The 23,884-nt window shown below is 36.3% G+C and overlaps 2 protein-coding genes across 2 annotated transcripts; both read left to right on the top strand.

Annotated features, from left to right (window-relative positions):
• The first annotated feature begins 576 nt into the window (after positions 1–576).
• On the top strand, positions 577–6,561 carry marchf5l (membrane-associated ring finger (C3HC4) 5, like). The gene is made up of 7 exons (XM_059357913.1): positions 577–712; positions 1,885–1,974; positions 2,238–2,440; positions 3,175–3,305; positions 3,390–3,561; positions 4,119–4,279; positions 6,099–6,561. Exons 2-7 carry the CDS (start codon positions 1,946–1,948, stop codon positions 6,270–6,272), a joined length of 870 nt encoding a protein of 289 aa, XP_059213896.1. The 5' UTR covers positions 577–712; positions 1,885–1,945; the 3' UTR covers positions 6,273–6,561.
• Positions 6,562–10,038: 3,477 nt separating this feature from the next.
• kctd9b (potassium channel tetramerization domain containing 9b) lies at positions 10,039–17,188 on the top strand. The gene is made up of 12 exons (XM_059357910.1): positions 10,039–10,180; positions 10,350–10,471; positions 12,353–12,396; positions 12,972–13,065; positions 13,162–13,220; positions 13,551–13,679; positions 14,568–14,635; positions 14,718–14,813; positions 15,018–15,167; positions 15,717–15,822; positions 16,501–16,634; positions 16,816–17,188. The coding sequence occupies exons 1-12, from the start codon at positions 10,133–10,135 to the stop codon at positions 16,930–16,932; spliced, it is 1,167 nt and encodes a 388-aa protein (XP_059213893.1). The 5' UTR covers positions 10,039–10,132; the 3' UTR covers positions 16,933–17,188.
• Positions 17,189–23,884: the final 6,696 nt, after the last annotated feature.

The following is a 23,884-nucleotide window of genomic DNA, read 5'->3' as shown; positions in this document are numbered from 1 at the left end:
ATTAAAATATCAATATTAACACCAGGAGGATACATTACAATGGACATATAAAATAAAATACCTAATTATACAGCATTATATATATATATATATATATATATATATATATATATATATATATATATATATATATATATATATATATATATATATATATATATATATATATATATATATATATATATATATATATATATATATATAATGTAATAATGGTTTGTGTTATTCATTATTATTGTTATTATATTATTTCGTGTATTTAAAAAACATTTTTTTTAAATCAAAAATCCAACCAGTTCAATTAACAAGGTAAGAAAAAATATAGCTATTATATTTATGGTTAATTTAAAAATCATTATTATAATATAATACATAACAAATAAATAAATAAATAAATGAAAAATATTTTGGCTTCTTCAAGCAAACATCTCTGACAGAATTTCAGATACAGACAGGCATCTTTTTTTAAATTAAATTATTAATTAAATTAAAGACACTCAAAGTAAAATAACTTTTTGTTGAAAAAAATATAATTACATAAGATTATATGATATCCCACAAGCCTTGAATGCAGCATGTTGCGTCAGAGCCGCCGCAGACCAATCAGGAAGCAGCTAAAAGCTCCGCTAGCCTAGTGTCGTTATAACCACAAACACTGACGGATTTAACTGTAAAAACATTACATTTTACCTGGATATATTCTTGTTTTCAGGTAGGTGGTGTTCTTATAATATTATAACATAGCTGTTTGTTAAACTGACACCTTTACTAGAAATAACTTAGCTTAATTATCCTTTACGAGCCTCATAAGTAACAACACCTTAGCTAAAGTTAACTAGCTGTTAGCATTAGCATGAGAGCTTCGTGTTTGAGGTCAGAACAGGTGAAATTTATTCAATGTGTGCCTTTAAACTACATAAAAGTCGGTTAAATTAAGAGGCATGGACTTTAGGAGAATTTCAATAACTTTCTTCTTTTTTGTAAGTTGTGTCCACAGCTAACTTGTGTCGAAACACTATTTTTTTTTTTACTGTTGCTTTCAGTTTGGTAAATGCTGTGTCACAGGTCGCATTTCAACACAAACTCTGGACTTAAAATTTACTTATTAATTAACAATTTGTTTTGGGGACAAAGTTAGTTTCAGCAGTCTGGTGTCACGTTCAGGACGAGCAAAGGTTGTCTCACTCTGCTACAGATAAAGTGAACTGGACATATACCTGTCACCTAGTGGAAGAAGTGCTGACTGAGATATATTTTTTCCTCATTTTTTTCTCATTCTTTTCCCAAAAATATATTATTTGTGTTTTCAATATTTTATAAAAATATATATCATGATATATACGTCGATACATGTATATGAATGCACCAAACAATTCTTAAAATTAAAAACATAAAAGATAAAATGTAGTAATAATAATAATAATATAAACAGTGATACATAACAGTAGACACATTTATATATAGATAGATATACTGGGTTGATGTAGTGAATAATGCTACATATAAACCATTTCTAAAGAATTTATAAAGTTAAAAGTCTCTCTCGGTATACGGATTTATATATAAGTAACTAAGCATGGCAGGAAGTAAATATGTACTTATAAATATCCAGATTTAATACAAAGAAACAAATCCCATGCATCGTGTCAATGCTGACCAAAGAGATGTTTATGTAACAGAGACAGCTGCATTGCCAATTAATATATATGGTTAAAAAATAAAACATTTGACTGATTTAAAATGACTTCTGGCCCAAACCAACTCTTGCATCCGAGCACAGCTACAGAGACGGATCATTTGTTGGTTGAACAGATATTTACACAGATATTTGACGTCTCTATAAGCACCGTGTTTGACTGAATGTAATATTTGTGTTGTTGTCAGGTGTGTGCTGCAGTCTGATGGTTCCTGATCAGAACCAGCAGAGCCGAGTCTGTTCAGCACTATGGCCCTCGCTGAGGAGCAGCCTGAGAAGTACGAGCAGTCACAGCAGGCTTAGAGAACCAATATTATTTATTTGTGTGTGTGTGTACGTGTGTGTACGTGTGTGTACGTGTGTGTATGTGTGTGTGTGTTTTTTTTGTCTGTGTGCGTGTCTGTGTCTATGTATGTATGTGTGGGTCGATGTATGTGTGTGTGTATGTGCGTGTCTCTGTATGTATGTGTGTCTGTGTATGTGTGAGCCATTATTATTATTATTATTATCATTATTATTGAACTGTCTTTCTTGCGTGCAGACACTGCTGGGTGTGTTTTGCCACGGAGCGAGACGACCACAGTGCGGAGTGGGTGAGCCCCTGCAGGTGTAAAGGCTGCACCAAGTGGATCCACCAGGCCTGTCTGCAGCGCTGGCTGGACGAGAAGCAGAAAGGAAACAGCGAGGGAGCCGTCAGCTGTCCTCAGTGTGGCACCGAGTACCTCATCACCTTCCCCAAGATGGGTGAGTCACGGTCAGGCAGAGAGAAAACCTTCACAGACAAAGAGAAGTATGAAAAGCCTCGGGATCAAAACCTGCAGGCATAAAAACAATATATCAAACTCAATAAGAGCATAAATCGTTTAACAGGAGATAGTGGGGGTTTGGGCATGTTTAGCTGTGCTGCTCATTCCACAGAAGCTTGATCCTGACAAGCTGGACCTCGTTGTAAAAGCGACTAATCAGACTGTCCAACCATATATAATACAACCCTTTTTCAGTGGCGGATTTTTAGTTCCTGTGTGTGTGTGTGTGTGTGTGTGTGTGTGTGTGTCTGTGTGTGTCTGTGTGTGTCCACCACAGAATTTAAGACTGTAAAAATATGATGCCCTGAAAAACAAACATACAAAAAACCTTATTCTCCTTCACAATAATTCCATACATGTTTACAATCATGTAGGCAAACTCATTAAAATATGCATGATAAGGATCAGTGTAGAGTGTTTCCCACAGGATTTTATGAGAGAGAGAGAGAGAGAGAGAGAGAGCAGCCAGCAGTGTAATAACGCGTAATAGAGGCTATTTTGCACGGATATGAATACAGGTGTGCCTTGAGATTTTGGCTTGCACTTTAGTGTGAAAAGTTTGAAAAACACTGCTCTCTAGAACAGAGAAAGAACATGTGTCAAGCTGTGATACACACACAATACCTTTTGTCTTTTCTAAGGTGTTAATTGAGTGTTTTGTCCTCTCCTCAGGACCGTTGGTGTACTTCCTGCAGCAGGTGGACCGAGCTCTGTCCCGGGCCAGTCCCTTCGCTGCTGTGGGCGTGGTGGTCGGGACAGTCTACTGGTCCGCCGTCACCTACGGAGCCGTGACCGTCATGCAGGTCAGATCACAAAACACTACAGACAGGAGAGACTGAAACCAAGGAGAGGTACAATGCTCTGTTAATGTGTGTGTGTGTGTTCAGGTGGTGGGACATAAGAAGGGTCTGTATGTGATGGAGCGGGCCGACCCTCTGTTCCTCCTCATGGGCCTGCCCACCATCCCCGTGGTGCTGGTTCTGGGGAAGATGATCCGCTGGGAGGATTACATTGTCAGGATGTGGCAGAGGTTTAACTACAGAGGGAAGAGCCTGCCAGGTACACACACACACACACACACACACACACACACACATACCATACATACAGAAACACACACACACACACACTCACACACACACACACACACACACACACACACATACAGAGACAGACACAAGCACATATACAGAGACACACACACACACACACACATACATAAAGAAAACAGAGACACAAACAGACACACACACACGCATATATATATACATACATACAGAGACACACACATGCAAAAAACACACCACATACAGAGACACACACACACACATACAACAAACACACCACATACACACACATTAATAGAGACACACATACACACGCACACGCACACACACACACATACAGAGACAGACACACACACATACATACGCATACAAAGACACACAAACATACATACAGCGAGACACACACACAAACACACACAACAATGAGACACCAAAATGAAAACTTGTAAATATATATTTAACATTTTGGTAAAGTGTATTATTTCAGTCAGTAACAGACAGAGCACATGATAACGGTGAAGGTTTGACCTCAGGTGTGTTTAACCTCAGGTGGGAGTCGTTACCTGCCCAGAGTCCCGGCTGACGGACTGGGAGACCACCTCTCCGTGTCCCGGACTCTGTGTGGAGCTCTGGTCTTTCCCTCCATCGCCAGTCTGGTGGGACGGATGCTGTTTGGACGGATGCCCTCCAACCTGCAGCGCACCGTGCTGGTGAGTATTCCTCATGTGGAGTCAGTAGCCCCTTCCATAGTGTCGTTTCCTGCCGGGACATTCATCGCCCTGTAGCGTCTCTCCTGCACTGTAGCCGCGTTCCCATCAGGGTAAAAAGTGTCCGCGGGGAAAGTCTCAGGCCACGCCCTCTCAAATGTCCACTCACTCAACGTGTCTACAAAAATAGGCCCCAGAGGGATTCACCTCGTAGTTAAATGTCTTTAGTGTTTTTTGTGTGATTTAACTTATGTTTATTGTTGTTTCATACCTTTTTATACTATAGCCTGTGTGCTTCTATTTACTGCCTAAATTACAGTTTTAAGCTGAATGACTGAATGAAGCTTGGTGTCTGCGTTTTAGTTAACAAAAGCATTTAGCCGTAATGTTGATCTAGCGAAGTGAAATACGACCCGGAGTCTGCTCATGGTGTTTCAGGCTACGTTTACACGAGGACGGTCTGAACAGAAGACGCAAAAGTGGCGTCACGTCTTCACTTTTTATTCCTCGTTTAGACGAGCATTTTCGGGAAGAAATCTGCGTGCATACGGTGACGCAAAAGTGTGTGAAATTCGATTGTATGCAGCCAGGCGGCATCACTTAAAGCGATAAGAGCATCTTTGGGCATGCAGAAGTTTTCACGCCACACATTTTCATCAGCTTCTCCTTCCACAAAGTTCTCCACCATCACTAGATCTCCCAGGTCTCGTTCACAGCCGTCTGGCTCGCCTCCGACCAATTGCTGCATCCAGAATGTGATGGAGGTAATTCCAGATCCTTCTCTGTTCACTAATACTATCTGTACATATCCTGTACATTTGGTGGAAAGACTCCTGTAAGTTTATTAGAGCTGCCAGAGCAGCTTGAAGGTCCCACCATGGAAATAATCCCACATGTTTGTTTATTTCCCTGTACTGGAGCATGTATGTGACGTAAACACATACGTGACGTTGGCAGATCTGAGCAGAGTTTTGCGTCTTGGCAGTGTAGACGGACACGCTATGGCGGAGCGTATTTAACTTTTCCACTTTGGAAGGTGGTTTCAGATTTTTGCGTTTTTTAAGCCCCAAAAACGCCGTCACCGTCTAAACGAAAGGCACTTCAGATAAAATATTTTGTCGTTTTTACCCGCAAGCGTTCTCGTGGACACGGGGCCTCAATTACAGTTTTAAGCTGAATGACTGAATGAAGCTTGGTGTCTGTGTTTTAGTTAACAAAAGCATTTAGCCGTAATGTTGATTTGTTGCAAAGTGAAATACGACCCGGAGTCTGCTCATGGTGTTTTATTTTGAAAAAAATGACTGGATTCACTCAGCAACTTCCGTCTGACCTTCTCAGACAGAACTACCTGCTCTCTGTCCAGCTTGGCGCTCAAAAATAGAACAGTCGCGTAATGCACATTGACTATAATGGCCGTGTGTTACCCGCAATGATGCGACGCTCATGCAGGGGGTGAGACGAAAAGCCAGCACAGATTTTTCCCACCAGTATAGCGAGATATTTTTGGGACGGCACTATGGAAGGGGCGAATTATTGGAGTCTTTAATCCATTGAAGCCTGGAAAGCGTTTACGTCATTTTGTAGTATTTGTATAAGCTCTCAAATACTTTTTGAATTTAATTTCTATCTGCTACAGAGGCTGGAAAATCTATTATTTAGTAGAAGCGTTGACACTTCTGTTGAATTTCCAGAAAAACTTCAGGTTTTAGAGGCTTATTTTAAAATCGCCAAGAGGTTTTACAGGAAGTTTTAGGCGTCAATGGGTTAATCTGGAGCAGAAGTGACTTTAGTCCCTCCACTCTGTCCTCCTCTGTCTCTGCAGGGCGGCATCGCTTTTGTGCTGATTAAAGGAGCGCTGAAGGTTTATTTCAAACAGCAGCAGTGTGTCCTTCAGGCCAGCCGGCAGATCCTCAACTACCCCGACAGACAGGCAGACGGACAGACGGACGGGGGGGGCGAGGACACGGAGGACACAGAGGACAGTGGGAATGAATGATGGACAGAGGAGGAGAACTGTGGGGTGCAAAAGTCAAATCTATTTTATTATAAAACGCTGTGGGTGGGAAGGTGAGTGTTTCTGTGGCTTCTCAGCCTTTATCTCTACTCTGATAAAAGATACTTGAAGATATTTATAAAATATGATTTGTTGCCTTATCTTTTAAAACGGTGCCCCAAATAAAGAAATGTCAATTCTCTCCTGAACTCCTGTTCATTCTGGGGGAAATAAGACTTGAGCTCAGGTTGTTTACATGCAGTTAAAGTCAACAGACGACAGATTGTACACATTGTAAAAAATACTGATTATAATAAACACACTCGACAGGACAGGCATTCATATCTTAACTCAAAAACCTCAGGAGAAGCTTCGAACATAAGAAAAAACAAATAAATCTGGTTCTTTTATAAGACAGAGTTTTAAGGCAACATTTAGAAGAAAAATATTTAATTACCAGAATAAAGTTGAAAATATTCAATTAAGAGAATAAACTTGAAAATATTTAATTATTTACGAGAATAAAGTAAAAAATATTTAATTAATTACGAGAATAGAGTCAAAAATATTTAATTAATTAAGAGAATAAACGTTTTACGAGGATAACGTCAATATTGACTTAATTACGAGAATAAAGTTGTTAATATTTAATTAATTACGAGAATAAACTCAAAAATAAATATTGACGACTTTATTCTCGTAATTAAGTATTTTCTAGTTTATTTTCGTAATTCAATGTTATCGACTTTATTCTCATAATTAATACAATATTTACGACTTTAAACTCGTAATTACATTTTTTTTTCTAAATGTGGCCCTAATACTCTGTCGTACTTTGATACTTTTTTATTTTATATTATGTGAGATATAAGAGTAAAAATGATCCAAAAATGAATTCTAATTCAAAGGTTTTCTTTGTCTCGATCAGCAACTCAACTTCTGGATTTGCAAACTAAAGATTTTGATCCACAATTATACATTTTTATTGTTATTTCACATGCAGTAAATCATTTTTTGGCCCTAAAATGCTTCTTGACTACATGTAAACTGGCTGTGTCTCACGTGATCATTTAACAATCAGTGTCACTCATCAAGCCTGAACAGTGTCTATTAATGTCTTCCTCTCATGTGCCTTATCTGAAGCACTTTTCCACAACAGAACAACTTTTACACTGTAACACAACGTTCTGGACGTTTCCCAGCTTTTACTTTGTTATTTGCATCAAGACTTTTTGAACTAACCGACAACAACAAACTGCTCCACACTCACTACTGTAACCCTCCTGTTATGTTCTTATGTTTGTCTCAGGAACAGCAATAATGTTTCTGGGTCAGTTGGACATGTTTAATTATGCAGAAGTGTCAGAAACCAGAAAATCCCAATAAACATTGTTTATATTTCATTATTATCTCCATTACTGACCATTTAAATCAATATTTAGTCCAGTAGTGTTGTATACCTCTTACAGATCAGGTTCAATGAGGATAATTCACTTGTTTTTCTTAAAAATGCACGTTGGAAAGACCCACGTATAAAGTACAATGGCTTTTATGTCACCATAACACATTTTTAGGACGATATATTTTCACAGAAACTATCATGATAAACAATAGTATCATTGTATCTACGTCGTTTTAGTTTTATAACGATATTACACATAATAAGTTCATCCTTTTACACAGCAATGAATTATTAAATCTCGAGAATATTAAAAATTGGAATTGAAATGTGGAAAATAAATATTAAAATATCCTAGATAATGAAACAAATAAACTACAACCAAAACAAATAAAATAGACTTTCAGGCTCTGTTAAAAAAACATTGCGATAAGATAAACATTATGTATTATATTGTTTTATTATTAAAATAAAATAATAATAATAATAAACAGCTGGAATGGCTGCTTGGGAAATATAGGGGTTTTTTTTGGCAATTCGTGCTGCCTGTCAAATATTTGCAGCTTTACTTCAAACACAAAAAAGCACAATAAGTCACACATGTTAGTAAACAATAATATATTGAGTCCAGAAAAAAACTATCGTGTCCATTTTTTCGATTCTTTCGATGGATAAGTAGATATAGTAATTATCCCTCCTCCCTCTCCATCTATGTAATATAATCATGCAGGGTTTTTTTGTTTGTTGCTAATTTCGATTTTTAATCTTGAAATGTGTCACTTTGACCCGTATCATACCAGGAGGGTTAATCGTTGGTTTGTGCTCTAAATGTTTTGACCTCCAGCAGTTTTTTTTTTTTTTTTTTTTTAGAGCTGCTGCTTTTTTTTGCACTTCTATTGTTGGCACAGAGGTGTTCAGTAAAAAAAATAAAGGTTTATTATAAGTTTGAAGCTCTTCTTGCTGTTGAAAATAAAGATAAATATTGAATAAATTTCTGATTGTTGGGGTTTAAAGCAATAAAGTTGTTCCTGGTCATCATAGGACTGAATTTTTTTGAATCGAATGAATCTGCTTTTTGCCAAATGATGATGAAGCTCTGGGACTTTAGTTGCACATTTCCTTGCGGTCATTATGTGTCTGTTTTAAAAGGAGCTCTTCTTTCATGTCTTGGTGAATCATTTGTTTAATAAAGCTCTTTGTAAAACAACTTTTGTGTTTTTATCACTTGGCAATAAAATCTTAAAAGCCCGTCAAAGCAAAAAAACATTATTTCTCAAATAAAGCTAATATGTATAGATTGTTTAGTTAAGTCAGACCAGGTTCTGCACCTCTGAATTTTTTTTAAATATCAGTATGTGTAGTTGATATTGTAACTTCTCAACTGTGGAGTTTAAAAGTCAAAAAGTATCACAAAGCTATCTCATCTGACTGTAAGAATTTATGAATAATTTAAAATGTAAATATTTCCTGAAATTTGTGCTACTCTGTGAGTAATGTTGCTAAAAAATATAAGCAGACCATTTATGTTAAAAAAAGAAACATCCAAATATTTAACTAAAGTTATGGTAGCAATACCAAATAAATACCCTGTTCGAAGACAAAAGTTAGTGATTTCTGCATGTTTAGCTAAGTTAAAGTCAGCAAAATATACTTAAAGGTGCCAAAAGTAACATTATGCAGGATTGCACACTTAACTATTAGTGATGTTGCAGCTGGTAAAGGTGGAGCTCTTTTTTAATTACTTTAGATACTGATGGGTAGCTACTAGCTAGTGAATTTCCCCCAAGGATAATACATAATCTATTTTCGCTTTGAAATGTGGAGTAGAAGTTTAAAGTAGCAGAGAAGGAAAACACTCATGAAAAGTTATATATATATATATATATATATATATATATATAATGTACAGTATATTTTATTTTTGTTTCTTTTCTACTTGTTTACATTGTAAATTGTTAATACTTTATTATATTTTTTACTGGTTGTTTGCTTATATTTCTAATTCATACTGCTGTCTACTATTGATTGTTTTTTTCTATCCACTTTGCTGCTGTAACACTTAAAATTTCCCCGTTGTGGGACTAATAAAGGTAATCTTAATATTAATATTGATAAATGTGTCCTTCTCGGCTGAAATAAAATTAATAATTTATTTACAAAAGCATATTTTTTTTCAAATGATCATGTATATTTATTTGCAATTTTTTTTTTTTTTTAATAATTGCATAATTGTTGTTTTCTTTTTTAAATACTAAATTATTTGGTGAACTTTTGCAGATGTGTTGGTCCCGCCCACTCTCTTCACTGATTGGCTGTTGCTTTTTGCTCTAAGCATCTGATTGGCTATTTCCACTTCATTGGGCGTTTGAGCTGAGAAGAAGCAGGAAAGAGCTTGTTGCTAACAGAATGTGTTTTAATGGATAAAACTCCGAGCTGTGGACACTTTATCTGATTTTATTTGATCATGAGAAGAGTCACGCTGTTTGTCAACGGAACGTCCACTAATGGAAAGGTAAACTGTGGGATAAAACCGGGAAATGGGTGTGTTGGTTAGCATTACAAAAAATGGCTAGTTAGCTTTAACGTTAGCCAGCGCTAAATTCAAGCTGATGTCAGATATTTGTATTAATCTACGGCGTTTTTAATGTAATCTGCTGTGTGTTGTCGGTGTTATCACACAGGTGGTGGCCGTGTACGGCTCTCTGGAGGATTTACTGTCTGTGGCCAGCTCCAAACTGGGAATAAGAGCCTCTAGTGTTTATAACGGGAACGGCGGCCTCATAGACGATATCACGTTAATCAGGTGAGACCTTAACCCTCCTGTTGTCCTCGGGTAAAGGAAGGAAGAAGAGGGAAGGACGCAAAGGGAAGTAAAAAAGGATGGAGGAAAGAAGGAAGGAAAGAAAGAAGGATGGAGGAAGGAAAGAAGAGAGGAGGAAAAGGAGAAAGAATGGAAAGGAGAGAGAAAGGAAGGAGGATGGAGGAAAGAAAGGGGAGGAAGAGAAGAAAGGAAGGAAAAAATAAAGAAGGAAGGAGGGAGAAAAGGAGGGAGGCAGGAAGGAAAGAGGGCAGAAAGGAAGGAGGAAGGAAAGAAAGAAAGAAAGAAAGAAAGAAAGGAGGGAAGGAAAGGGGGGGCGAGGGAAGGGAAGAAGGAAGGAGGATAGAGGAAGGAATGGAAGCGGGAGGGATGAAAGAAGGAAGGAAGGAGGAAAGGAGAGGAAATCAGGAGGAAGGAAAGAAGAGAGAAAGGAAAGGAGATGGCGGAAGGAGGAAAGAAAAGAAGGGAAGGAGCGAGGAAAGGAAAGGAAGGAAAGAAAGAAAGGAGGGGTGAGGGAAGGAAAGAAGGACGGAGGATAGAGGAGGGAGGAAAGAAGAGAGGAAGGCAGGAGGAGGGAGGAAAGAAGGAATAGTCAAAACAGATTGGGTCAATTTGACCCGGAAGGACGACAGGAGGGTTAAAATCATTATTATCATCATAACAATAATATCAGTATCACATTTACCTTTGAGATTTAGTGGAGTACAAATATGAAGTAGCAGAGAAGAAATTACTTATGCAAACTACAAGTATTTACTCCTTAGGTTAATTTACTTACTTTCTTACTTATTTACTTTTTTTTTTTACCTTATTTAGGGCTGGGCGATATGGCCAAAAACTTCTATCCCTATATAAGTACTTTCATATCATGATAAAGCTGTTTTCTGGTTATTGGGTTAATAAATTGTCTATAAGTAATAATAAAAGTCTATTTTTTTTTCTTTTGTCATTTTCTGCGATACAAACATTATAGAAAAATATATACAACAAGTATGTTTATATTATTCAGGTGATATATATAGTCATATGGTCCAGCCCTAGTGCTTGTTATTAACAGATTAGACTGTAATGTTGGGTCACGACACCTGGATGTTTGTTTTTAGCATGATGTGATGCCAGTGACGGATGATAAATTATTCTATTGAATTATTGCCCAGCCCTACCCTTTCTTAAGTAAAAGTGCTAATACCACACTGTGAAATAACTCCACTACAGTAAAGTTTACTGAATTAGAAGTACAAAAGTAAAAAAACATACAAAAAGAATCAAAAGTAAAAGCGTTTGTTATGCAGAATGGATTCACTCAGATTTTTTTATGTATTCTAAATATATTATTGGATTATTATTATTGATGCATTTATGTTTCAACATTTTCATTTTCTCAAAGTAGGGCTGATTTGACAGTATACTGTCATGTGGTTTAATTAATAATCACTTTTCACTATTAAATCTTGAGCTGAAAAGTAACTAAAGCTGTCAGCTAAATGTAGTGGAGTAGAAGTATAAAGTTACATAAAAATACTGTAATAATAATAATAAAATAATGTAAATGTAACTCAAAAGTGTACTTAAGTAAAATACTTGAGTAAATGTACTTAGTTACAGTCCACCACTGTTCACTACCATGTGCAATATCACTTTTTATGTGTGATTATTTTCAGTTACTACTAGGAGACTTTATATTCATATTTGTTACTCACTGATGTGATGATCTGACGTTGTGTTATTCTTATTTGATTGTTTTATTGGAGCGACCTGACACAGGACTTTTCTTTAAGATTAATAAAGTCTTATGTTATCTTACGTGATATTACTTTCCACCGCTGAGCGAGCATCATATGTGAATGTGTGTTTCTGTTTCTGCAGAGATGATGATGTGCTGTACATATCAGAGGGAGATTCATTTGAAGGTAAAGAGCACTGTAAAAAAAAAAAAAAAAATCTTTCTAATTTAAGGTAAAATGCTAAAAACACCATGGAAACTAGTGAGAATATGTCAGAAAAAAAAGAACGAATAAATGAATTAATACATAAATAAATGCCTGAATAAATAATAAAATAAATGAAAAAAATATTTTTTTAGCATGTAATTATTTATTTATTTGTATTCATTTATTTCTACTTATGTCATTTCTTCCGTAAATTTAAATATAGACATCAGCAAAATCTGTGTGCTTGTGACATTATGGTATTTCTTTATTAATTTTATCAAAATGTTATATTTTTGTGTGTGTTTTCTAAATCTAATGACTAAAAATTATGGAAATCAAATTTGTGTAATGATGTGCACTTTGACAAATCTGATTCTGTGTGACACATTATTATGTTACTATTAGACAGATCATTGTAAAAAAAAAAAGAAAAAAAGAAAGATCTGAGGGGTCGTCACATGATTAATGGGAGAGAGAAGTAGAAGAAGAAAAAAAGTTCTGATACACAAATCTTTGAGTTTCCTTGATTGTGCACCACATATGTGTGTGTGTAGATCCTCAGGATGAGCTTACAGACCTGGAGAAGGATCAGACTCACACTGACTGGCTGACGCTGAATGTCGGTGGAAGCTGCTTCACCACCACCAGGTGAAGAAAATGTGTTTTGTGCAGAATAACACAGTTATAATGACAAAAATCATAGAGGATGAAAATTTAAAAGCGTGTGTGTGTGTGTTTTTTCAGGAGCACGCTGGTCAGTAAGGAGCCGGAGAGCATGCTGGCCCACATGTTCAGAGAGAAAGGTGACGAGACATGATCCATCTCTGGATTTCTCTGCATTTTGTTTATGTCGGCTCATTTTTGTGTGTGTTTTCTAAATCTAATGACAGGAAACTTTGAACTGTTTCGTGTGTGTGTGTGTGTGTGTGTATCCCCATTCATCTCTGTGTTTCTCTGCATTTTGTTTATATCATGTTGTCTCTGTTTTTTATCTTGTATTAATCCAGATGTTTTTATCTTGTATTAATCCAGATGTTTTTATCTTGTATTAATCCAGATGTTTTTTATCTTGTTTAAATCCAGATTTTTCAATATTGTATTAATCCAGATGTTTCAATCTTGTACTAATCCAGATGTTTGGGGGAACAAGCAGGACTCTCAGGGGGCGTACCTCATCGATCGTAGTCCAGACTACTTTGAACCCATCCTGAACTATCTGAGACACGGACAGCTCATCATCAACGAGGGCATCAACCCCCTGGGTAGCACACACGCACACACACAGACACAGTCACACACCGACAGTCACACACAGTCACACACACAGGTACAAACACGCACACAGTCACACACCGACAGACACACACAGTCACACACACAGACACAGTCACACACCGACAGACACACACACAATCACGCACACAGTCACACACACACACAGACACACACACAGTCACACACACAGACACAAACACAGACACACTGACACACAGCGACAGACACACACTCACTCACTCACTCACTCACTCACTCACTCACTCATTAACACACACACACAAACAAACACGCTCAGTTGGTAGAGTGGTCACCTACTAATCGGAAGGTTGGTGGTTCGATCCCTGACCATGGCAGCCTACATTTCAAAGTATCCTCGAGCAAGATACTGAACCCCAAATGGCTCCTGATGCTGCGTTCATCAGTGTGTGAATTAACTCACACACCGACCAGCTAAATGTGTGTGTGAACGGGTGAATGAGCGTAGTCTGTAGTGTAAAGCGATTTGGATAAAAGTGCAATATAAGTGCAGTCCATTTACCATTTACACAGACATACACACTCACTCATTAACAAACACACACACATGCAGACACATAAATACACACATACACACACACACACACACACACACACACACACAAAGAGACAGACAGACAGAGAGAGACACACACACACGCACTCATTAACAGACACACACTGATACACATACATACAGACACACATACAGACACATGCACAGACACACAGATGGATACACAGATACACACACGCTGACACACACACTCACACAAACACACACACACACAGATATAAAGATACACACACACACACACACAGTTTAAACTCTTTCTAATGACCGGTCTTTGCTGCAGGTGTGCTGGAAGAAGCTCGTTTTTTTGGCATCGAGCAGCTGGCTGAGCAGCTGGAGACGCTCATCAAGGTGTGTGAGAGTTTGTAGAGGAAACATTCAGAGTGAAGTGTGTTTCAGGGGTCTGACTCCTCGTGTGTTTCGTCTGTTTCAGGCCTCTCAGCCGCCTGATGACCACTCTCCTTTGAGCCGTAAGGAGTTCATCAGATACCTGCTGGCCACCACCACCAAAGCAGAGCTGCGCTGTCAGGTACACACACACACGCACAAATATCAACATTTAACACAAGTTTTGGTCACTTTATACAACTTCCATTTTATGGTTAATATGTGTAATATATATATATATTTTTTAAATGCTCTCAATGCAGAAAAAAACATGGAAAACCTGTAAAAGCGGCTGGTGGTTTGTTTTTGTTGTTGTTCCCTCGGCTGTAAACGTTTGTGCTGTCAGGGTCTGAACTTCAACGGGGCGGATCTGTCTCGTCTGGATCTGCGCTACATCAACTTTAAGATGGCCAACCTGAGAGGAGCCAACCTGACCCATGCCAACCTGAGCGGGGCCAACCTGGAGAGAGCCGACCTGTCTTTGGCCTGCCTGGATGTGAGTTCAGCTCATTTAATTTCAGTTAGTAAAAACACTCCAGTTGTGGTCATGACTTAAAGTTTGGGCTGGTCTGAAGGTCAGAGACCCAAAAGACCAGGATCTGTCCCCACAATAACTGTACGGCTTCATCAAGCTTTGTTTCAAATATCCACAAACAAACTTTGTCAGGTCTGTCTGCAAGAACTTCAGTTATATAAATATAAACTCACTAATGTGATGTTTTGACAGCAGCCACGCAGAGAATTTAACCGTTGATTTAACACAATTTCTCACCCGAATCCAACTGAAAAGTCAGATTGTTCAGGGGATTAGTCAGACACTGTGACCTCAAATCACAACCAATCTGGTGGTGATTTTATGATTCTAAAGTTAGTCTGGAGTCACATATTCAGGGTTATAATTGGGATTAATATTTAAAGCTTTAAGCTGATAATTATCTGGTTTGGACCAAAAACTTTAATTGACCAATAATCCTTCACATGATGGGGACACGTTTGATTAGTTCACAGTTCACTTGTTTAATGTATGTGTGTGTGTGTGTCACAGGCAGCCAATCTGCAGGGTGTGAAGATGTTGTGCACAAATGCAGAAGGAGCTTCACTGAGAGGATGCAACTTTGAAGATCCTGCAGGAATCAAAGCCAATCTGGAAGGTGAAGACAACACACACACACACACACACACACACACACACCTGAGCTGTGAGGTTTATATGAAACGTGTGTGTGTCAAGGTTATTATAGTTAACGAAAACTAACGAAAACTAGAATTGAAAAAACATTTTCGTTAACTGAAAAAAAAAAAAAAAAACTAGAGTTTTTTTAAAAACGGTAACTAACTGAAACTGTATTGTGTGGTTACAAAACTAACTAAAATTATAGTGAAAATGTCCTTAGTTTTTCGTTTTTGTCAACTTTTGTCCTTCATCATTCAGTGTTTCTATTTGAACATGCAACACATGGTGAATATGTTTACTGAGAATGGGATGTCTACACTCGAAACAAAATTCAAAACACCCAGAACTGCAAGAGTTAATAACCTTATTGGGGCTGAGATGGATAAACCAAAGGAAATAAAGGCAAATATATATTATGACCTCTTTGAATCTGGCACCCAACATATAGCCCATTACAAAAAAACTAAAACTAACACTAAAACTAATAAAAACTAAACTAAAACTAAGCATTTTCAAAAAATAAAAACTAAACTAAAACTAGAAAACTCAATTTTAAAACTAACTGAATTTGAAAACAAAAATTCACAACGAAATTAAAACTAAAACTAATGAAAAATACAAAACTATTATAACCTTGGTGTGTGTGTGTGTGTAGGAGCCAACCTGAAGGGCGTGGACATGGAGGGCAGTCAGATGACGGGGATCAACCTGAGGGTCGCTACGCTGAAAAACGCCAAACTGAAGAACTGTAACCTGAGAGGAGCAACACTAGCAGGAACAGACCTGGAGGTTAGAACACACACACACACACACACACACACACACACACACACACATGCACATAGAGACACACACAGACACACAAACACACACACACAGAAAGATGCACACAGACACACACATACACACACATACGTACATTGACTGGTTTGACTCCGTGATGCATTCAGGTGTCGTGTGTGTTTCCCAGAACTGTGACTTGTCCGGCTGCGACCTTCAGGAGGCGAACCTGCGCGGCTCCAACGTGAAAGGAGCCATCTTCGAGGAGATGCTGACTCCTCTGCACATGTCTCAGAGTGTGCGGTAAACACACACACATACACACTGGTCCATATAGTGCTTTAAATCACCACACACACTCCCAGTGGAGAGGAACTGCTCTGAGGAGGAGGGATCCGTGTGTGTTTCATGATCAGACAAATATCATCAAACAAATACCACCTGACTGGAAACATTCCTAGAGCTGCAATCAACAATTATTAGATAAGAAATTCATCTTTCAGTGGGTTTCTCTTTTGAATCGGTTCAGTTTTTATTTTAGAAAACGTCCAAAAATAGTAAGAAAAGGCTGATCTTCTGAAGACCTTCTGATTTCCCACCATGTCTCTAAATGTCTTGTTTAGTTCAACCAGCAGTCGGAAACCTAAATAGATTCAATATAATACATTCAAACATCAGTATGAAGCCTAAATAAAGTGATTTAATATCCGTAAATGTTTTAAAATGATGCACAATTAACTATTTTCCGAGGCCGATTTTCCACACATTGTACTACAACGGCCTATTAGGGTCATTATAGGTTGACATTTTTTTTACACGTTTATTAGAAAAACTCACAAATTTTTTAGCAAAAAAACTCTCAAACCTATGAAAAAACAAATTTATGAGAAAAAAAACAAAATTATGAGGGAAAAAAAACACAAATTCATGAGCAAAGAATAGATTATCTCCTCTTTTCTTGGAATATTTTAGGTCCATAATTCAGACAGAATCAGGGGTCCAACAAGGAAAAATAAGCCGTATCGACCCAAAATAAAGTGATTAGTTGTCAATAAATGGAACAAAAATGATGCAGAACACAAGAACACTGCTGTTAAAATGACTGTTTTCTGAATGGAGTCTGGTTCGATGAAAGTTATAAATCTATGGATATCATTTTTTGGGTAGTTTTTTATGGATTCAGTTTTTAAGAAGCTGAATCACAAAACAAATAACAGAAAGTTAACTGAAAATGTAGATCATTTAAGGTATAAATTAAGGGATGCTTTCACGTTATTTGGCCAATTTTAATGGTTTTTAATGCACGATGAACCCAAAATAAGCTGTTTTAGCAAGAAATAACTCCAACATGATGCTGATGTGTAAAAAGTCTAATTTTATGCTTTGTCAGGTCTGTCTGCAAGAACACAAGCAAACTGCTGTTAAAATGCTTGTTTTCTGAATGGAGTTCTGTTCATCAGAGCTACGCTGACTGCAATTGTTTTATAAATCAGATAATTAACCATCAGAGATGCAGTTTGTTCAGTGTGGTGCAAAGAATAGATTATTTCCTCTTGTCTTGGAGTATTTTAGGTGCATAATTCAGACAGAATCGGGTGCAACAAGGAAAGGACAGTGATTTAATGTAAAAAAAATGGAACAAAAACGAGGCAGGAATAACTCCAGCATGATTCAGATGTGTAAAAAGTCTGAATTGATGCTTTGCCAGGTCTGTCTGCAAGAACACAAGAACACTGCTGGTAAAATGTTCATTTTCTGAATGGAGTTTGGTGCAGCAGAGCGATGCTGTGCAGGAGATTCTCTCTGACCTTTTCTAGTTGTTCTGTCGATCGACTCATTAATTAATTAATTAACTGTTTAATCTGTGTGCATGGATCACAGGATTAAATATTACATTTTCCCCCCACATTGAAACAAAATTTAATATTTTGAATCTCTAATAAAAAAAAGTGACGCTCTATTTTCCCCCAGCACCTAAACGCAACATGCATTTTTGAATTGAAGGACGTGATTTCACAGATTTGTAAGTAAATCCAACAAAATTAAACATTATTAGATGAATTATAATCTAGAAACTAAATGAATACAGACATGTTGAGGTGTATTTGTTTGTGGATCAGAAGAAGCATTTGTAAACATCATAATGTTTATAAATGTTCATGATGATGAAGCACACTGTTTCCTCTCCACTCTCCGCCCCGATGACCAATGAATGCCAAACTTTGTCTTTCGCTCTGAACCAAACATCAACAAGTGTCCAAACAGCTTCTTTCTTTCTTTTATCAGTCAGAGACAGAAGCAGCTTCTTGGTTTTTTTTCTCTGGTAGAAATAAAAATGTTTGTTTGGGTTTACCGAAAGTTCACGACGGGCTTTTGAATGTAGTTTTGGTTTGTTGATGAAAAAGTAATCTGCCTTTAACACAAGTTTAGTCTTTAGAGAAGTTTTAAACACATTATAATTAACCCTCTGAACCCCAACAAGATCTTTTTACATTTTCCTCCCTGTGTCCTTTTGTTTCACTGCAACATATAAAATCTCTATAAATCTATAAGTCCTGCAGCTCTATGGAATCAGAACAATCAGAACAACTCAAACATGTATTTGTGCAGAATAACACAGTTAGAATGACAGAAATCAGAAAAAAATACATATTCTGTGATACAAATTGTAATAAACATAGTTTATATATGAACAAGTGTCCTGAATGTTGTAAAAAATAAAAGTTTGCTCCACATATTGTCCTACGATGGCATATTAAGGTCACTGTAGGTTTGAAAAAAATGTAAAGCTGGGGAGGTGGGGCAATGTTCTTAGAAAAAAAACACACATTTACAAGAAAAAACATACAAATTTATGATTTAAAAAAAATCACAAATTTATGAGAAAAAAAAACTCAAAAATGTATGAGAAAAAAAACTTACTGACCTATGAGAAAAAACTAAAATTTTTGAGGAATAAACTAATTTATGAGAAAATAACACAAATTTATGAGAAAAAAAACAAATTTATGAGGAAAAACGCATAAATTAATGAGAAAAAATCACAAATTTATTAGGAAAAAAACGTATTACAAATTGTTAGAAATAAACAAATTTATGAGAAAAAAGACCTCACAAATGTATGAGGAAAAAAAACACAAATTTATGAGGGAAAAAAATCTAATTTATGAGAAAAAAACGCACAAGTTTATAGTACACTTTTATATTATAGTTTCTCTGAATATTGCCCCCGTCCCCCAGCTCCTTTTTTTTTTCTTCAACTGCCCCAATACGGCGTCATATTCTACATATTAAAGTATTGTCACGTCAGCCTCTCCTGTCCTCTCCTCTCTGCTCTGTGTAAACAGCCTCTCCTGTCCTCTCCTCTCTGCTCTGTGTAAACAGATTTTCATTGAGGAGCAGAATTTAATGTTTTTAACAGGATCTGGTTGGTGCAAACGCTTTATTTTTTGCTTAATATAAACCAGACATGTATAATTAAGTGATTTTAATGGAATCTTATATTCATTGTTCAAGGACTGTTAGAAATGTGAAAGTTTGTCTATAGTTTCAGTTTCTAGCTGTGATAAATGGAATAATTTAGACTTTTTGTGCCTTTTTAAACCTGCCGGCGGGTCCCGGGGTTCAGAGGGTTCATTGTTATTAATAAAAATAAACTGTTGTTAGCTGAGCTCTTTGATTGTTTTAATGTCTGTAACACTGAATGCTTCTTCAGCTTTAAGCTTGAATATTCAATCATGGAAACAAACATTTTTACTGCAGATACTAAAGTTAAAATGTGGGGAAATGATGTGACAAAGGGACCACTGCCTTGTTTTTTATCACTCATAAAGTCCAAATAAATGTAAAAGTGACATATTGTTGTGGAAAAATCCATCAGATATGAATTGGAAATGTTTTATGTGTTATTTTCTCAGATGATGATTGTTACACAATGTGAAAAATATTTGAGACCAAAAATAACGTGTAAAGTGTCGTCACAGATGATAAACAGGTGCTTATTGAAACATTTCATCCTGCTGATCGGCTCTCTTATTTTGTGATGAAAGTATAAAATGCTTCATTCAGCAGTTCTATCAAACAGAAATAAAGATAGTGCACATTTATATCTCTGGTCGATAACAAACTGTAAAAGTTGAAGTGTTATAAAGAGGTTTTCTGTGCTTGTTTCTGCTGTTTTTCTACCTGGTGTTTGGTGCCAACAGTGACTGTGTAACTTCTTCAGAAAATGTCAGATCTGCTGAGTGAAATGTGAAACCACCGCGGTGCTAAACCTCATCCGTCTGTTCTGCTGTCCTGTTTATTTTATCATGTTCAATAAATGCTTTTAGTAAAACCTCACTTTCTTCTGCGTCTTGTGAAGTTAAGTAAATTGTATTTATTCAAATTAACTCACTTATAAAACATGTAAAGGATGTTGTGAAGTTTTTTTTTTTATGTCAGCTGGGTGTAATACCAGGACTCACCAGCAGGGGGCAGCGTGCTCTCACTGACTAATCTTATAGATTTAAACGTCTTTGTTGCCATCAAAAATAAACCTGTTTACCACAAAAGTACTTTAGAAAATACTCCTATACAAGTAAAAGTCTTGCATGTATTTATTATATCTTATTCAAGATAGTCATTAATTTGTTTAAATTTTGTATTTATTTACCATTTATATCCCCAAAGTTATAATTTAAAACTTTTGTTCTGTTTTGATTTTCTTTATTTTTGATTTACTTTTATATTAATTCCCATTTTTATTGACTGACTTTTGCATTTAAGCTTATCTTTTAAGTCCTTTAAATGTTTTTTTTTTACATTATTTATCTAAAAAAATAATGTAAATGTATTTATTCAGTTTCAAATGTGTATTATAGGAAATGTAGAAGTTTGGGGAAATAAAAAAGGGGAAATGCAATGGGAAAATTTCCTCTTTTTTATTTCCCCAAACTTCTACATTTCCTTATTTCAGTTTTTAATATGCATTTTCATAATTTATTTACCTAAAATTCTTTGGTTATTTAATTTCCCATTTAATCCCCACATTATTTATTTATGTATTTTTGTATTAATTATTTAATTTGTATTTTGAATGTATTTATTCTGCTTTTTTATTATGTATGCATGTATTTATTTATTTAATTAATTCATTCATTTTCTCTTTGCATTTCTTGTCCTATTTATCTCCAAACAGAAAGATCAACAGATACATCATTTATTAATTCCCATATTTATTTTTCTCCTTAATTTATTTATTTTCAAGTGTAGTTGTTTATTCTTACATTCATTTTCACGTTAATTTGTGTTTTAAATGTATTTATCCCAGCAGAGAAGGAAGATAAGTCAGGAGATTGTTGATCGTGACTTTTAAGTGGCTGATTTGTCTGCAGCTCCGGTTTGTTCTGTCGTTTATTTCTGTCCACATGTGTTCTGTAAACAGAGAGAGAACTGGTTCTGTCTGCTGCCGTCATGTGCTGCTGTGTTTACTCCCTGGTGGGCGGAGGGGCCTGATTGGTGGTTTGTGGTTTTATTGGGAGACAACAGCAGTGGGCAGCAGGTCCAATCAGAGGCCAGTGTTTGTGATGGGAAGCTCGATCATAAACACTTCCTCAAACGCACCACATGTCACCTCGTCGCTACAGGTCCAAACAATAACAGGAGAGTCTGGAAACAGCGTGGGATCACTGGGATCATTGGGATCGTTGGGATCACTGGGATCACTGGGATCACTGGGATCGTTGGGATCACTGGGATTGTTGGGGTCAAAGTTTCCTTCATCGTTCAGAAGCGTCTGTCCCTTACAGCAGAGGGTTAAATTCAGTTATTCTTTAAATTTGCAATAAAGAAGTCCTAATTAAAAAAGGACATAATTGAATTGAATTGAAACATAAATGGATTAATAATATGAAACGGAGGAATTTCATCACATTCTCCAGAAACTGTCTAGATGACTGCTGGTACAGCGAAAAAAAAAACCTCACAAATTCATTTATTTATTAGGAAAAAAACAAATTTATGAGAAAAAACAAACTAATTTATGAGCGGAAAACAGATTTATGCAGAAAAAAACTAATTTATGAGAAAAAACTCAAAATTCTATGAGAAAAAACTCACAATTCTATGAGAAAAGTCTCACAAATTTATGAGCGAAAAGCTCAAATTTATGAAGAAAAAACAAATTTATGATAAAAAACTCACAAATTTATGAGCAAAAAACAGATTTATGCAGAAAAAATACAAATTTATAAGAAAAAACTCACAAATGTATGAGCAAAAACAGATTTATGTGGGAAAAAATACTCATTTATGAGAAAAAAACAAATTTATGAGCGAAAAACTCACAAATTTATGAGGAAAAAAAACACATTGATGAGAAAAACTCAATTTTATGAGCAAAAAACAGATTTATGCGGAAAAAACAAATTCATGAGAAAAAACTCACAAATTTAAGAGCAATAACAGATTTATGCGGAAAAAAACACAAATTTATAAGAAAAAACTCACAATTCTATGAGAAAAAACTCACAAATTTATTTAATTTATGCGGAATATATATATATTTAGTTTCAATCGATAATATTTGCATCTCTAATGTGCTGTGAGTTTAAAATTAGTCTGAACAACCATACAGCTGCTTTATATCTGTTTATTTCTATTCTGTTGTTTGCTTCTTAACAGTGAGTTTCTACAAGACACACACAAATAAATAATTTATCTTTAAATGATGCTTTCTGCAGTATTTTTGTCTTCCTTTCTACCTGCAGAATTTCTCTCCTCAGAGCTCAAATGTTCCCTGATGTCATATTCTGGACATCCTGTCGTGGTTTTGACTGTAACCAGTATCAGCTGTGTGGCGGCGCGGCGCCTATAAAACATCCTGACAGCTCCCAAACACAACACTCCTCCAGGCTGAGCGCGCTGAAGGAAACCAGTGGGTGGATTTTCAAACTGTTGCTTCACTGCATGTTTGGTCAGACTATACTGAGTTCTTGGCTGGCGAGGAAGGAATAAAATGCCCGGCTGTGGGCTGGAAGTGTTTATGTTGAAGTGGCTCACTCTGCACACCTGATAGGGCACAGAGAGTCCCTACACTGCAAAAAAAGAAGAGTTGGGTGAACTCAAAATTTCAAGGCAACAAACTTCAATAAAATTTCAAGTTGGACAGTTAAACTAAATTTTTTTTTTAAAGTTTTGTTTTTGAGTTTGCTCAACTCTGAATTCAGATTTTTGTCAACTCAACACGATTGTAACGCCGTTATGAAATGTCAGTTAAT

The sequence above is a fragment of the Centropristis striata genome, chromosome 19 (genome assembly GCF_030273125.1).
Source record: "Centropristis striata isolate RG_2023a ecotype Rhode Island chromosome 19, C.striata_1.0, whole genome shotgun sequence".
Taxonomy (NCBI): Eukaryota; Metazoa; Chordata; class Actinopteri; order Perciformes; family Serranidae; genus Centropristis; species Centropristis striata.
The sequence above is the reverse complement of the archived record's forward strand: the minus strand, read 5'-3'. Positions and strand labels throughout refer to the sequence as shown.